Source organism: Centrocercus urophasianus, unplaced genomic scaffold (genome assembly GCF_019232065.1).
Source record: "Centrocercus urophasianus isolate 14NV4802_14NV808 unplaced genomic scaffold, USGS_Curo_1.0 seq_11, whole genome shotgun sequence".
Lineage (NCBI taxonomy): Eukaryota > Metazoa > Chordata > Aves > Galliformes > Phasianidae > Centrocercus > Centrocercus urophasianus.
In genome coordinates, this window is record NW_024884253.1 from 34124900 (window position 1) to 34142275 (window position 17376).

The 17376-nt window shown below is 36.1% G+C and overlaps 1 protein-coding gene across 1 annotated transcript in view; it reads right to left on the bottom strand.

The window, feature by feature from the left end:
- Positions 1–17376, bottom strand: part of NKAIN3 (sodium/potassium transporting ATPase interacting 3) — a 329017-nt gene that overhangs the window by 151894 nt on the left and 159747 nt on the right. The window contains exons 2-3 of the mRNA XM_042835619.1: positions 12936–13073; positions 4502–4582 (exon numbers count right to left, since the gene is read on the bottom strand). Of these exons, the coding sequence (XP_042691553.1) occupies positions 4502–4582; positions 12936–13073 (219 nt within the window). The remainder of the gene's footprint in view (positions 1–4501; positions 4583–12935; positions 13074–17376) is intronic.

A 17376-nucleotide genomic window follows, 5' to 3' on the forward strand; every position in this document is an offset into this window, starting at 1 on the left:
ATTTATTTGGATAAAAGGCAATAATATGGGCAAGAAAACTTCATGGTAATAGGCGATAAAACAAGAAGTAAAAAACTGATCCCTCAAAAAAAGTATTAGTTGGCAAAGTGAATGATAAATACAAAGAAACACAACGGTTTTCATACTTGATCTGAAATAGTGGAGGGAGATAAATGACAGAAATATCTACTGTGCACACTAAACAAATTAAGTCTTCTTTGTAAAGTAAAAAGTACATTAAAGAATGTATTGCTAGTGATGGAAAGCTGGTGTGAACATGTTAGAAGTTCTTGCCCTTATTTAAGAAGAATACATAAAACTTCAAAATGACAGCTTTAAGAATTGTATCAGGTAAGACTCAATTAAAGCTCATTTTCAGATACACTGTAGGGAATGGTTTTTTTTGCCTCTTAATCCTTGAGAATTTTGCTGATGTTTATATGTCTAATACTGTCCGTACTCTTGAATGTGATAATTAAAAGATTTTCATTTTGAGATGTAGAATAATATCCACAGAACTAATGAGCTCAATGGCTAAAAGGTGTGTGGATGTACAAATCCGTCATCCTGCAGTGGAAGTTTAAAAGGTCATGTTACAACAGCAGATTTGTTTCTCTCACACAGAGCAGTTAAAACCAAAAATTATGCTTTCGATTTCATGAAAGTGGTACATGGAAAATATAGGCAATTTTCATTTTTCATGTGGGCATTTTTTAATTGCTGCAGTGTTGGTGGGATTGCACAGCTGAAATTAAAAACACAATTAAAAACCTAAAGTAACAAACAAAAAAATTAGTTATAAACATATTTTATTTCTCATCAAATACTATTTCTTTTGCCTTTGAAAAAAAATTGACATTCCATTTGCAGCTCTGTAACAGAAGTGAAAAAGGAGTTTGATCTTAAGCTGTCTACGCGGTACTTAAAAATGAGGCCTTTATTCATTAATCTTGTGTTTAAAATAGCCCACCTGGAGGACAGCCAGGCTTATTTCCTTTTCAAACCTGAGAAGACTTGAATCCATTTCATTTATTTCCTAGGAGATTGCTCTAATTACTGTACTGTAGTTACTGTGGGGCAGGCTCCTTTCAGTCGTTTCTATGCAAATGTTCCCCTTTATATAAAGTAGCATATTATTTGGAGCAAGAACCAAGACATAAGTGAATTCCTTGACCATAAGCTTATTGACCTAGACCATATATGTTTCTAGTAGATGTAGACTCCCTGTTCTCAGCTTACCCATCCCCACCAGCTTCCTCCCGTATGATTTAGACTCTTAGAACCAGAAACACTGGTGGGGATTTGGGCCAAAATATTTGGGTATATGTGAAATTTCATTTTTGACAAAGGATTTTAGAATTTAAAAACAGTTTTTAAGAAATATATATACAGAACTTCTGTGATGCCTTTTCTAAAACATCATCCTTCAAAAAAAGATGACCAAGTTACATATATGGTGTTTGACACTGGGATGGTAGGTGACAGAAGTTTTCATCATTCCTTCTCAAGAACAGATTAAAGATCTTAATGTACTAGATTCATAAAAATTAAACTGAAATCAAGCTGTTCCTCAGGAAAACAAAAGAAAACAAACAAAGAAAGAAAAAAAAATCTAAAAACTCCCAAAAGACTGAAAAACAAGAAAAATACACACACACACACACACACACAAAACCGCACAAACAAAAAATCAGTTTACTTAGAAAACCTGAATGTTGTGCGTTAAAACTGAAAGAAAAAATTTACCTTCAGACCCTCACAGCAAAACAAGTGGTCTAAATTACATAAGTCTTTCTCAATCAAGCCTTCTATTATCTTTAGAGGATTTTTTTGATCGAATTCAAAAAACACATTCAAAAGAGATCTTCCTTTCAGCAGCAAGAATAAGATCTGAGCTAAACTTCAGCTATGGTGGGGTTTCTATTACGACATTCAGAAAGTCTACCTTGTCCACCACATGCATACTCCACAGAACATTCAACTATCATTATTATCTATTATTATCTATTATTACACCAGGTAATATTTTGTAACAGCATTCATTATTGAAGATCTAATACTTTCACATAACTCCAATGAACAACTATACTTGTAAGAATAAATAGACATGGTACTTCTTAAAAAGACAAGAATAAAATAAAAATAATAATCAGTCATCTGCTAGATAGCATTTTAATTTTTCCTGATAGCAAATTAACAAAGGTTACAAGAAATTACAAACAATTTGCATTAATTTTAGAAATAAAACCTTTTGAAATGAAAGAAAAAATTGAAAGGAGAAAAGAGAAAAAGAAAAAAGAAAAAAGAAAAAAAAAGAAAAAAGAAGAAAGAAAAAAAAAGAAAAAAAAGAAAAAAGAAAAAAGAACAGCAGCATGGAAAGAGTTGAATACTCCCAGCTGAGATGTCAACACTAAGAAAATAGCCTCCTCTGAAAAGCCTCTGATGGTGGTACTAACTCACCTCTCTAATAGCATTTTTACCATTCCTTACAACACCAGAAAGTGTTCATGAAGAATAATGATGAATGTTAAGCTAGCATGTTAAGTAAAATATGGGCCCCAATTAAGTTAGTGTCCAATATCAATCAATCTGTGAATAGCTAGGATTTTACCTCTATGTGCTGATAACCACATCGTCTAATTTTCTGAAACAGTGCTGAGAGGACTCAAAATTTCACAATTTACTTAACAAACTTCTTGATTCTATTATTATTATCTTGGCTCTCATAGCAGTGCCTTTGATGCAATTTGTACAGAAGCACTTAACTTCCACGAGGATAATGTCACGTGTATCATCTTGTTGAGAAACTACTTTTCAAACATTATAATTACAAACTGCATGATAAAAATTCCACCAAAATTCTGAGCTCAATCAACTTAAATAATAATAAAGGGCATTTTTCTTTGCTGCTTAAGTGATATTTGTACTACCATGTCTCTGCACTATGATTTGTCATAAATATTAAGTAAAAAGATCCACAAGTGATGCAGGGTAGTGAAACTGAAAGATACAGGTTTTCAATTCATACCTGCTGTCTTATAATGCTCTTATCAGTGAGGACACAATAAAAATCCTTTGCAGTGGAAAGTTCACTTTGATTTTCAAAAACTCAGGGTCACATTACAAGTTTCAATTTACTTCCTAATTACTTAAACATGCTAGCTATCTTTAAAAAATACAGTAGTCATTATGATAACAGACATCACCAAATTAATTGAAAAAATGCAAACTATTTATAAACCAGAATGAAAGCACAATTACTTTAGACATTCACCACTTCTCTGTTACACTTCTGTTTACCTAATAGATTTTTAAGTAAAAACATGTGAATACAATTATTTATTTTGATCTATGAAGGGTACTCACTTTCTTATCTAGCATACAACTTTTAGTGAAGTAAGATCATATTCAGAAAATAAATAAGCTATTTTAGATTTTCATTATGAAATTTCATCACCAAAGAAAGCGATCATGTAAACCTTTAATTGTAATGGAATTTTTACCAATCAGATAACGTTTTATTTCTTAGTAACTGGTTTCACCAGTTTTTTTTGTTTGTTGTCGGATAAAATCTATGAGTTTTATTGATGAATGCAAAAAATATCATAGCTCACAAACACTGCCACCTGAAATGAGGAGAGTTCAGAATTTTCTAAAATCATTGTATTCATCAACAGTAGTATAATCAATACTGTTATACCTATTATTAATAGCACAGACATTTATTCTACTAATAATCCCAGTATCTACTTGTGCTTGGGGCATATTGTACCCAAAACCATTTAAATATGGAAGTAGTAAACAAAGATTAATATAATGTATGCATAAAAATTTGATAATAATCTACAAATATTATATGGAACTTGCTGTAGATACAATGCTAAATATAACCCATGCTAACATAAGCGCTACATTTTATGAGTGCAACACATATCTTGATAATTCCAGCAAATACTTTTGCTTTAATCAGAAGTTTGAATAGGAACTCAATGAACTAGAGCATTATGTTCCATGTAAAGGAAAGTTTTATTCAAATGTGAAAAAAGTCATTCTTTGTCATTTGTGAGAGCAATTTCCTCAACAAGTTGTTACATTAACTTTCTTAGTAATTTTCTTCAGCGGCTTTCAAAGCAGCTTCAGAAATTCTGATTTTTTTTTTATATACAGTTAATAATTCACCCAAAATAGAATTGTCTGTCTTCCAAGGATCAAAAAGAAGCTGAAATTTTCTATGGAACAATGTATTTTTTTCAGATGTTACTTCAGAAGGCAGCTGTAATTCCAATACAGCTGTAATTCCACTATGTACTTCAAAACCATGGCTGTTTACTGTCATAGACAAATTCACAAAAACACTGCAGTTCTTATTGGAGTCCAGCATCAAATATCTGATTGTATTTCAAACAGCAACATTTTTCCTCTGTGGTTCCAACCTTCTAAAATCTAAGAGTTCTGTTGTTAACACCCCCCCCCGTAAACCTAAAAATGGTAAGTGACCTACCTTAGAGAGCCCGCCTACTTCCAAATAGAAGCAGATAATGAACACATTCCAGGTGACCCACAGGGCAGTCCACACCGTGTACTAAATACAAAGCCGGAAGAAAGCAAAAAGACAGAAAAAATAAAATATGAAGATGAAAGGACTTCATACTGAGCAGATCAATAATTTTTTTAAAAACACCTGATATCAGTAAGCATTGTTCTTCTGGGAGCAGTCAAGTGCAGACAGTTCTGAAAAGGAGTTTTCCCCACATAAGTCTCATAAGAATCACAGGAAATTACAAATCAGATAGCCTTTGTTGCTCTAAATGCTTACTAATAAAACACATTTATTCTTTATGGTTTTACACTATCCTACAGGTATCAATTAAATAAAAAATGCTGACTTTCAAAATGACGGTGAGTAACTCATGTTTTAGTTTAACAGATATTTCAGAATAGTATAATAATTTCAGTGGACCAAACTCTACAAACTATCATGAAGAAATACATAAGAAAAAAAGAAAACACCAAAAAGAAGATCTGTTGATCTGACATTTGGATCCTGATGGAAAATGAAAATGTTAAAGATTAGTCTGCTTTTTTAATGGTCTTTAAGTAGAAGATAATTTAATTAGATTATTATTTCAGCTGACTGTGCCTGATCCATTCATTTTCCAGCCCTTATGGCTATGAACATGATCCTACAATATACCGTTACCACCTGGATATACCCAAGTCTCTTCTAGGTTCTCCAGCTTTTTACCATGGTACAGGAATACCATACTCCACCCATAGCATAAATGGGAAATTTATTTGTCTGCCTTAAATCATCTTTTACGTGTGAATTGTCAGCATAATTGACTGTCTCTGTTTCCTTATGGATAAGCTGTTTACCTGTATATGATAGTAAAACTGTGCACAATTAACAATCCAAACAGCGCAGCTCAGAAGCATTCACATCTGACTAGCTAAGTGCATACTCAATCACACTGGGGCTACCGTCACATAAAATCATAATGAGCAGTGGCACAGTCACTTAAAATTTATGTGCTTATAACCTTCGCAATTGAGAACTGCTGCTAAGTGGCTTTGCAAGTCTAATTAGCTGTAACCAGGTGAGGCTAATTTACTACTGTTTTCCTCCAATGTATTCAGAAATATTTAACACCCTAATGTGCACTGTGCCAGATTCTATTTCCATTCTATAGGTGCTGTCAACTTGGCTTTGTTAGGCAGGTGTCAATTATGTGCTTCTCTTTATGGTGTACACTGAAAAGTTCACTTGAAAAGGGCTGAAGTTTTCCACACTTGATTATCCTTACATGAGTACGATGGTTTCTGAACACAAAGCGGGTTAGCTGTGTAATTCAATTTTTGTGAGGTATTTAGGATGTTTGGAGATCTCTGTGGCATAAGAAGGAGATCATTAACAAAATAAAGGTATCACTATTCTCTAGCTCAAAGGGACAAGCAGGGTGGCAACTAAGGGTTGGGCTATTATAAAACAGACAGATCTTCTATGAGCTGTGAGCAGTATAAGATCTGTACTGTTCATGAGATCCACTTAGAAGAGGATATTCCATTTTATCCCATTTGCTGTCTTTATAGCAATTTATCATAAGCTCTGGATTTGGTGTCCTAAGAACATCAGGTGCAGAACGCTCAAAATTAATGAATGCTTAACACAAACCCAGCTGTTGGGATTTCAGTTTTATTTCAAGCACAAGTGTTCATAAAAAGGAGATTTCTCAGCATTCAGGAGAATTCCATCTTTTTAAGAAATATTTTTTTTTCGTACATGAATGAAATTTATCATCACATTAACAATGGGAAACACACTCGATCTGCCAGGTTAAGACAAATCTGTTTAGGGTCTCTGAACCACGCAGATAAAACCTACCTGAATGTGCTTTCCGAGGATAAGCTATTCTGTTTTACTACTCTGTTCTAGTTATGCAGCAGTTAGTGAAAGAGAAGTGCAAACCAGATGTGCACATCAAAACACAGACATTGTGCAAAGGAGAGGCTCCTCCAACACACACTGAATGGCGGGAATTATAAATGTAGGCTCTGTTTTGCTTAAGAACATAATTAATATTCAATAACTAGTTCTGCATCATTTCTAAAGTAAGAAAGTTGTTCTTCATATTTGAAAACGGCTTTTTGATCATGCAAGTAGCATAATTTTTCCTTATTTAGCATCATAGGTGCTTAAGTGAGACTGTACTAACAGAAAAGTTTTAAGAAACAAAAGCAGGAAAACAAAATTAGGAACTGTCACAGTTCTGGTTATACATGCCACTTTAGTTTTTCTTTGTGGCTGTGCAATAAAATGCAAACATTAGTTAGTAGGAATATATTTTCATTTTAAAGGATCCTACCTTACTCAATCACTGAACAATTAACTCAGTACTCCATCTCTCCATCACTCAGACCCTGCTCTGAAGACAGAATATTAATATCCTCATGAGGTTTTCTGAGATACTCTTCACTGTAATGTGAGAACTGTACAAGCATTAACAAATTTATTTTATGTTATGAGAGAATGATACAGCTCTCAGAATGCCAGTGATGTTCTGATACATGCGGAGATTACACTCAAGTGTTCATACGTTAAAGGCATCCAATGTAAGATGTTTTGAGATCTGTTTATTTTCAGAACACTAAGGTTTATACAGCACTTTGTAAGCTCAGTGTTCAGCAGCCAGTGTCCTAGTACTCAGCATTTGTGTAAATCAGACCATGAGATCTCCAATCAAGAACCCAGAATGCAAGGGGAAAACAAAGCATGAGAGAAGTTTAAGAGACTTGCTTTGTGTAAAAAAAGGTTTTGCTGGTTGAGAGTAGAGATACAATTCAAATAGCCAGAGCAGCCTGCACAGCAAAAAAACAGTCCTTTTATTTCTCCAGCCACATGCTTAATTCTTCCCATGTCTTCTGTATGCAAATCAAGTTTGTATTCTATAGCTGCTATCACCAGAAAACCAAGGTGTCTGTCCTTTCTGCTGAAACTGATATCTTTATACACATTCAGTGCTATTCAAAACTTCTAGATCTGTTACGAAGGATTCTGCTTTGTGCCAGCAGAGAAACTGGTGGCAATGATGGTTTGTCATGCTCTGTGGGAAGGGCCGACAGGCCAGGGAGTTCCATGGAGGTGGTTAGACAGCTGCTGTCAGTGGAGGAGCGGTGAAAGACCTGAAACATCAGGTCTGCGATGGTCCACTGGACTCATTTCCCTTCCAAGGCACCTCCCTTATTCTGTTTCGTAATCTGAGCTGCCATTCAACCTCTCCCACCCCATGTTCTGAACACTACCAGGATGGTCCTGCTGTGTCTGCACACACTTATCCCACTCACATTCAGGCATTCTTGCCCCACTCTTTAGTTAGTCCCACTCAGTTCATCGCCGGCTCATCTGATCTTCTCAGCTTCAAAACCCTCTTCATATCTGGCATGAAGAAAGAATTTTCCACACAGGATGAAGAAATGGGGAGAGCTGTGTTGTTGTTTTTGTGTGTGTGTTTATTTTATTTTTATTTATAGCCCACATCATGCATACCTAAAAATCATCTGGATACTATTGCCTAACAGATGCTTTCTGCTGACAAGGTCCCAGAACATTGGTGATAATTTCTGTTGATTTATTCCTCGGACACAATGTATGCTTTCTTGTTTTTGCCCTTTTGCACTCCGGATTAGATACTGCATGGGATGAGGAAGCATTTGGGGGCCTGTAAGTTATGAGGAGAGAATATTCCCTAAACATTAAAGGTTATATTTCTGTCCGTTCCAGGAAGTTCCTTTCAAATCCCTCTTTCATAATGTCAGACTCTGTAACAGTGGTACTTTTATACCTCTTTTAGCTCTGCGAGTCATTTAGTCATTTAGTGAGAACTATTGGTGATAGGTGGACAGTTAGACTGAATGATCTTGTAGGTCTTTACCAAACTTGGTGATTCTATGATTTCATACTGACAGTGTTGCAGAGATATCTTTCATCCACCAGTGAAACATAACTGCTTTGAGAGTTAAACATTTAGTGTTGGATGGACACAAATGCCACTGAGAAAAAGGGAAATACATGAAGGATGGCTTGTTAAACTGAAAAGAGAGAAAGGGGAAATTTTTAAGTCTGAAAATTGCAAGCATTCTGGGGTAATTTTAGTTCGGGTGTACAAAGTATCTCAAGTATGCATTTAATCTAAAACGCAGCACCTCCTCTGACATAGTTCACTAGGAGAAATGTTTGGTGGCCCATGGATGTGCAAAAGGAAAGGCAGCAACTACTCAGTCACAGATCTTTTTCCTGTAATGGCTGTCTGTGCCTCAGATGCACCAGAACTCACAGAGCCCTACTAAGTTATATTCGGGGAAGGCGACAAGGAAAGGGGCACAAATCAACAGGGAGGAGAAGTAATAACTCAGGACTTACGGGAATGGTATTCAAGGAGCAATTTTGGATGCTTAAATATTTCACACATATTGTGATACCACACAGTATATACTTGAATAACGTGTGAAGCAGGTAAAACAGTCCCATACATAGTTCAGCCATTCTTCTCAATTGAAGAAAACACATTCTGGCTTTTTGGGTGTACACATTGCCTATATATCATATCATTTAGTGGAATAAATCAAGGTGAATAAAGCAGAGATTTCCACTTCATATTTCCCCTGTTTGAGTGTATTATTGTCATCTCTCACTGCTCATTAATATATTAATCTTTGGGCCAGGTATGTGCAATTTTAGCTATATGACTCATTGTTCGGAAGGCTTTTGAAGTTCCATATTAGAAGTAAAAAGAGGGGGAAAAATAACTTCAACAAGTATCCTGTTATCATTTTTAATCAATTGTAACAGCCTGAAAATCTAGCTGGTGATAGCAAGTTCTGTCAAGAAAGGAAAAGTATTCATAGGGAAAAGGATCACAGCAAAACGCTGGAGCTGAGTGACTGGTGTATTACACTGCAGTTAGAACTCAGATTTAGATGTTTTTCCTTCTTTGCAAATGTTTTGTATGTTCAGAATGAGCTAATATGGGAATATTAAGAATCAGCTCAGCACTATTTTATCTCCTGGGAACTTTTCACTGACGTAGCTTAGCTACAAAATATCCAAATACTGAAAATAACACATCTGCTTAATGACAGGACAAATGATTCACAACAATTCATCTAAATTAGAAAATAATAATAAAAAACCCTAGTAGTAATAATTATATTTAAACTAATTAGGACATTTGGGGTTAGTGCTATTTTTTCCCTCTCTTTGTGTTTGCCAAGCTTCTCTGAGAACTCAGAATTTTATACACAGCCAAGTGAAATTCCATATTTATTTCAGAATCACCATCCGTATTGTCCTGAATGTGAAGTTTTGTAGAATAAGTCAAACACTACTTTTTCTACTTGGAATTACAACAGCATTTGTCAGCAATGCTTCAAGAGTCAGCCATTATGTTGCAGTTCTGCCCAAATTTTTTATCATTCAAGCTAAGAAACAAAAGTAATTTCTTTACTCAGACTTTTACTTCAAAATACTTACACTGATGTAAAATACATTTCTCCAGCTTATGTAGTCATTAAATGCCAGTGTTAAACTAGCTAGCTTGGCTTTAATGAGAGTGGGAGAGTTAGAAGCATTCAGCTGCTTCTGTGTTTATTCAGCTTTTAGTGCAGTCCTCATGGAGACCAATGGCTCTGAATGCCTGCACCAACAAATGCCTGCTCAGTTGTGACTGCAGAGCTGTAGCCTGTCCCCAGAGCTCCTCAGCTTAATTCAAGGTCTCTACCAGAGTGTGACAGAATATCACAGGGACAGTTTACCCACACATGCATCCAATCAATTTTCTGTAGCCAGTTTACAGAAGTAAACTGTTGTATCTGACATGATTCTTTCATGACTTCAGTGTTTGGTGTTCTGCTGGCATCATATGCACTAGCAAAGCCGATTTTCAGGGAAGTCTTAAGGAAAAAACAATGGATATCAAAAATACTTTTCCTGAAGTATTTGGTTATTCTTCCAGTTAAAGTGGACTTAGCTTAATCTAAACCAGAAACATCAATAGCAGAGTACATTAAAAAAACCAAACAAACAAAACAACATATTACTTTCAATATTTTTCTTTTCCCAAAACTCACAGAAGTTCTCACTCTACTGTGGAACATCAACCATGAACATATTCGGGGGCTTTGATGTGGCTGAAAGTGCAGATACGGTCTTGGAAGCCCATGAAGCTTCTCAGTGAATTTGGAGCACAGTTCACTTCTCAACCTGGGTAGGATTCTCTCTGCACACCATGCTTAACACACTCTGAAATTCAGGACCCTGATGAAGATTTGAATCAAGCAGACCTTACATTTAAAGCCAGTGATAAAGGCTTACTGCTGTACCAGGTAGAACACAGTTTCATGGTATTTCAGAAACAGGACGGAGGCAGTATGAGTCCTTTGAGTCCTTCCATGGGAAAGACGCCTTCAGATTCTTTTTACTTTTGAGCTGGCACATGTAAGGCTTTCTGCTGTGCATACTGGGGATCTCTATTGTGCTGTTGCTGCTGGCAAAGCCCTGATGTAGTTGACTAAGCCCTAGAAAGCACAGCTTCTGGAGAATCTGTTATTGGAAGATCCTTAGGCTATCGCTCAATGAGCAATTTAAGCTGGCTAAGACTATGTTGTTGCAAAAGAAATCAGTGCTCTTGTCCTCTGCCACTGGCTACCTGCTCCCATTTTCTCTCCTCCATCTCCTCCCTTCTTCTGGAGCTAGCCTTATTGTGAAATAAGGCAAAGAGCTGACCTGTGCTTAAATTAACAGATCACTGGTTTTCAGCCGGATCTGTTCTGGTTTGATAGTTTATCAAGTATCTGAACACTTGCACTGGTGCAAAGTATAGATCAGTACAGGGACTGAAAGTAGCAACTGAGCAAAAATAGGATTATGCATTATTATGATATATTGTATATTGTATTATACTATATACAATATTATATATATTAATTAATATAATTTATGTTATGTATTATGTATTACATATCATATTAATAAATGATATATGATCATGGTGTCTCTATATATTATTGTGTTAATATATTATACATACAATATATACATATTATAATTATAGTATATAACATGTAATATATATTGTGTCTATTATTATATAGCCTAAAACGTTCATTTACATTGGAAAAGACCGAGAAGCAGTCAGCATCTGCTGTGCTTCATTCTGACAGCAAAAGCAGAACTTCCATGTCTGAAAAGCAGAGCTGAACCTGAAGGGCAAGAGATGTGTGTTGTTGCACTTTACAAACCATTTTCTTAGGTAATTTTACAGATGCATACCCTCACTTGTTTTCTTTGCCTTACATACAAAATGGAGAATGTGAAGCAGAAAGGCCACCAGTACTTGTATGTACATACACTGCTGCTCCAATGGCAGGTATTAGATAACAGTGCTATTAAATTCATCAATCCATTTTCATCTTTTTATACTTTGCTCACGAAGCTTAGGGAATGTAAAAAACTTCAGCATATCATAGGTGTACTTTTTGTTCACTTTGTCTTTTAAGACATGACACGACAAGAATTACAGGATTTCAGGCTTGACTAGAAGAGATGAAGCTTTTTAAGTATTAGTTTAATGAGCCTTCTCTAGCAGACATTTATTTCTCCCTTTTGTGAGGAAACAAAAACAAACAACTTGAGCCTCTTAAAATTCATAACTGGAAACACAACTGAAATATTCCAGATACAGACATCATCAGCCAGAGATGTAATAATTATCCATTCAGGAGAAACTTATAGGGAAGTGAGAGGGATACTTCTGACGGCTGTTTCCTTCAAAGCTTTGAAAAGTATTTTTATTCCTGGTTATGTTGTGAACACAGGAAGATAACTATAAGGCTTCAAGTTACAAGCATCGGAGAAAATTCACAGCTATTTGGGGTGAAAGTGGTAAATACAGGGCTTCGTGAAGTTGTATGCAGGTAAGAGAAGATTTCTTTGTAACCCATGGGTCACAGGACCAAAGAAATTTCTTTAATATTTGCTTCTGCCTATTAAAAGGAAGATGCATCTAAATATAACCTATTTTTTTCCAATGGCTGTTGATTCTGATTGTAAAGTTGAAAACAATTTTTATTTCCTGTCTTTATTTAAGTTATCTAGAACTAAATTGTAGATGTTCCCATACTTAGCCAGGTATCTACTTGTGTAAAGACTTACTAAGAGCTTGTATCACTGTCATACGTCTGCAGTGCTTTCTCTAAGTTATTCTTAGAGCTTTCAAAATTTCAGAAATGCCACTAGTCCTCAATTTTCAAAAAAACATTGAGACATTCAAAGTTTCTACAGAAACAACATTTGGTGTTTTCATGTCAAGAAAATTATGTTTTGTAATGGGACAAGATTTAAAACCAATTGCAAAAAATAAGAGAGAATAAATGAGACTTACCACAACTATATATCGAGGCCTAAACTGGATGGTTCCAAATAAACCCAAAATGACTACTATTATTTGTAAGAAATTGCCAAGGATAGGAGCCCATTGGAAACCAAGGAAGTCGAAGATCTGTCTCTCTAATGCTGCCAGCTGTAAAAAAAACACATAAAGAGAACATCTGCTTTTTAATTATGTGTGAGAGAGAATATTTTTCAGTTTTCATTTGTTATTTGTACAGGCTTAATCAAACTGAAGTATAGCAAAATTCTGGAATCTGTATTTCCAGGATGCAGCCCATGTGAAGTGTTGTCAATATGCTGCTATCTGTCTGAAGATAGCTACTAGTCATCGTACAGATCTCCTAACACAAAACTCTTGAGAAAAATAAACATACCAAACTTTAAGAAACTAGTTATAAAACCTCCATATAAAACTAGCTTTACAAACCAATCACAGAGAAGTTTTATTTTCTCCTCATATGCTGGAAAATACAAGGCTTAACAATATTCATTTAAATACAAAACTTGTTTTACATAGAGGCTCACGAAGATTGGGCAAAGTTACGTGAACCTTACTGTTGTTCCTGAATTGACATCATGCTCTCTCCTTCCTACGCCCTTGCTTTCTTGTACTTAGTCCCAGCTAGACTTTACTGTAAATTCCTCAGTCTCTTTCTTAAAGGAGAGAGATTTGAGCCAAAAAAAAAAAAACACAGGATACAAAAGGATACAAGTTTGAGAAAAAAAGGGTATAGAAAACCATGGAATAAGCTGCTCTGGAGCCAGATGATCTACCTGAATGCTTCCAAATGCTGCTAAGCCATTTTGGGCAACTGCAATTCAAAAAGATGCAGTGGCAGCCCATCAGCTCTCTTATTGTATTTTGGGAAGGACTTTTAGGGGCATAAAAGTGAAGGAAGTGTAGAAGCATCAACCTTCACTCCTACATCAGTATATGGTTTTCAGGTATTTCTGCACTAGTAAAAAATAATAAATAAAAGCAACAAAACAGAATTCTCTTCTTGCTCAGCTCCTGCAACAATTTATGAACATCTCTCTAGTAATGTCAGCTTTATGATTCCTTTGCAAACCCATTCTCTACTCATTCTTGACAATCCAGCCTATTGCACTAAAGATACAAAAATCTGCTTTCCTGGCAGCACAATTATTGAAGTTTAAACTTGGTTCAATATTTTTCCAATCATTGTGATACTTTTTCTGAGCAGCAAAACAGAACTCTACTGAGCAGCAACTGACTTTCTGTGCTTGTCAGAATTTATTATGCATCTACTTGATTTTACTGATTTTACTACATTGTTACAAACCCAAAATTTTACTGAAATATCCACTTGTAATATTTATAACTGAAACAGAAGGAGTAAGCATGGCCCTAAGAATACCAATCAAAGTATTATCATATGTGGGCATCTGACATAAAACATTACAATTTTCACATAATAGCCATATTCAGTCCTCACTTACAAGATGGGCCTATGTGTACTTGAGAGCAGAATTGGTCCTCACAGTACAAAAAACATCCCATATGTAAGCCATGAAAAATGTCTGTATGCTGAGGTTAATAAATATGATAAATGTTAACAATTAAAACAAACAAAGGTTGAACCACAAACCTGGTGTTTATCAATCAGTGAGTTTATTCTGACTTTTATCAGCTAACCATCTGGCACAGTATACAGATACATGAAAAATTATCATGCAGCACGCAATATTTAAATGTTATCCTCCTGAATGAGTGTGATACTCATCTTTCTTGTGCTGCAGGTAGGAGAGAAGAACAGAAGGAACACTTCTACATGGGAGGAAGCTGTTGGCTCATGTGGCATGAGCTATCTACCTTGCTACACTCTGCCCTCTCTTCTGTTAACTCATTGACCTGTACCATACCAAACAAAAATTTTTTTTTATCCCTTAGGCATGGAAAAAATCTACAGAAGTTAATGATGAATCTAGATGATGACATATTTGCATGGACCTCTCAAATGGAATTTCAGTGTATAAAATCCTAATGGTGCATTTTGCACTTACATGGAAGTATGTGGGCTTCCTAACCAGAATACAACAGTAACCGTGATATTACTCTCACCATGTCTTCCCCTTGTAGTAGTTTCAGGGGCACCACAATAAGGTCCTGTTTGGGACTTCACTTCTGAAACCTCAGAATCACTTGCTCTTTCTAACACAATTCAGATGACCTCACTCTGACAATACCTTTGTCAGTAGCTTTTTAAACCACGGGACATATCACAAGATACATTAGAAGGGTGCTTTAAATCTCATGTGACATTATTATAGAGAGTTTCAAAAACTCTGCCTCTTTGGCACGTGGATGGGGATGCCAGATCAGACTCAAACCTGCTCATCAGCCAACCTTGATGGGTGCACTGTTTGGTGAGACTGCTGGACAAAATGAGCTTAGTAAACATGAAAGAGAACTCAGTTTGCTAGCATCCACAATGACATGCCACTGTCTGGCTTCTTCCTTAGGTATAGGTGAAATTGCTGGTAGAGTGAGCATATGGCTCAGCCAGAATAGGGACTGAGAAAAGTCATTACCCACAGATGGCACGTTGCAAGAGATGGATGCTGTGCTCTCTTACACATTTTATGTGGTGCTGAAACAGTGTGAAAGACAAAAGCCTGCAGCACAGATAGAAATAAAGTTATTTAGTATGTGTCCCTTAATGCAGTCCTTGGCAGGACAATTGATCAGTGCCTTAAATGCCTGAAAGACATAGTACTGCAATGGCAACAAACACAGCCACCATGTTTTGCCAACAGACCCGTGTTAACAGGCTTGCTACTCAGCTTATGCCTAAACTGAATCAGAAACATAGTTTGCCTACAGGTGTACCTCCACAGTATCTGCCAAGCAAGCTCTGAGCTACACCTGGCAGAACTGGGCTCCTCAAAACAGGGTAGTGGCCAGAAGCATCTCCCAAATGGAGATGTACAAATGCGTGTATGCATCATAGGTATACACACGCATACAAAAAATACAATTAGCCTTTTTGTTGACTACTGTGATAAAGGCATTTACCACAAACAGAGAAATAAGTTTCAGTTTACTTTTCTGACATCTACCAAGGTATTCATCCATTCCTCCCCCCCTACCATCTGGGATACCAAAAGGGAGAGCTTCTTTCTGAAGCTGCGTTACCACCAAAAAAAGAAAAAAGAAAAAAAAAAAAAAAGCATTTTCTAAGTCCAAAAGAGGGCAGAAGCAGAAATACAGCCAACTACTTAGAGTACTTATCTGGAATTGGGAGAGTTGCTTGTATTTCTTGCCTGCAGGGCTCTTCATTTTTTATATACAATGACAGCAGGTAAAACAGGAGTCCTGGGAGCAGAATGCAAGTATACAGGAACAGTCCTTCCCCATTAATAAGTGCTTTTGCCATTGGGCTGTGCAGTAAGTCTTGCCTGTGCAGCTAGGTCACAATTACTTCCTTCTTGTCAACGTGGGGTAATTTTTCTCATACCGACAACCCACAGAATATATTAGCAGGGAAAAAAATGTAAAGAAAAGATAGAGATAGAGGTATGTACATCCTGCTCAAATTACCACTCTATTCTAAGTTACAAAAATCTTCTTAGAATCTAAGTATGGAAAGAAGTTAAAAAATAATACCAATAATTCAGGATTATGGCAGAGGAAATACATTTTGTTCTGGTTTCTTTATACTACTAAATACATACTATATGTGCTGCTGTTTTTATTAGTACAATTTCACCCAAAACAATTCCCAAGCAGAGTTGAAGAGCACAGACTTTTTAGATCTGTGAAAATTGCAAAAAGCAGATCTTATCCTGCTCTACAATTTAGGTAATTTACTACACAAAAATCAACAGCATAGGAGCTGGGGAACAGGTGCACAATTTCAAACTATTTTTGCACAGATAGGAGAAGTCCGTACTCCACATGGGTCCAGAATCTCAGTAGCAACAAGTAACTGCCAGACCAATCTCAACCTTGTGACAGTCAGAAAGGAGCTGACACTGTGACAAAGATGTTGGAGCTTTGGGCATGTGATTGCTTTGGGCAATGCGATAGATTTGAAATGTTTTACCAAAAACATTCTGCTAACAAAGGAGCTCTGTTTCTGAAAGAGAAACCTTCTCAACACAAATTCTGTTTTCATTACCATTTTCAGGTTTTTCTGAAAGAGAAAAGAAACAGATAAACCTTGAAGGCAAGACAGAGGTTTCCATAATAATTTGGCTCAACTTCTCCCATGGAACATAGCTAAAAACTTAGCAGGGCAGAGGAGCTGAAGGTTGACAAAATGGCTACGCTCAATGTGGGGGTTTTCTGGTTACCAGAAAGTGATAAAGAGATCATATCACTTTTAAAACAGGTACTTGTTTCAACTGGCACCAGTGACATCTAAGACAACAAAGTTCAGGAGTTTCCATTAGAAACTGTAACAATTAAC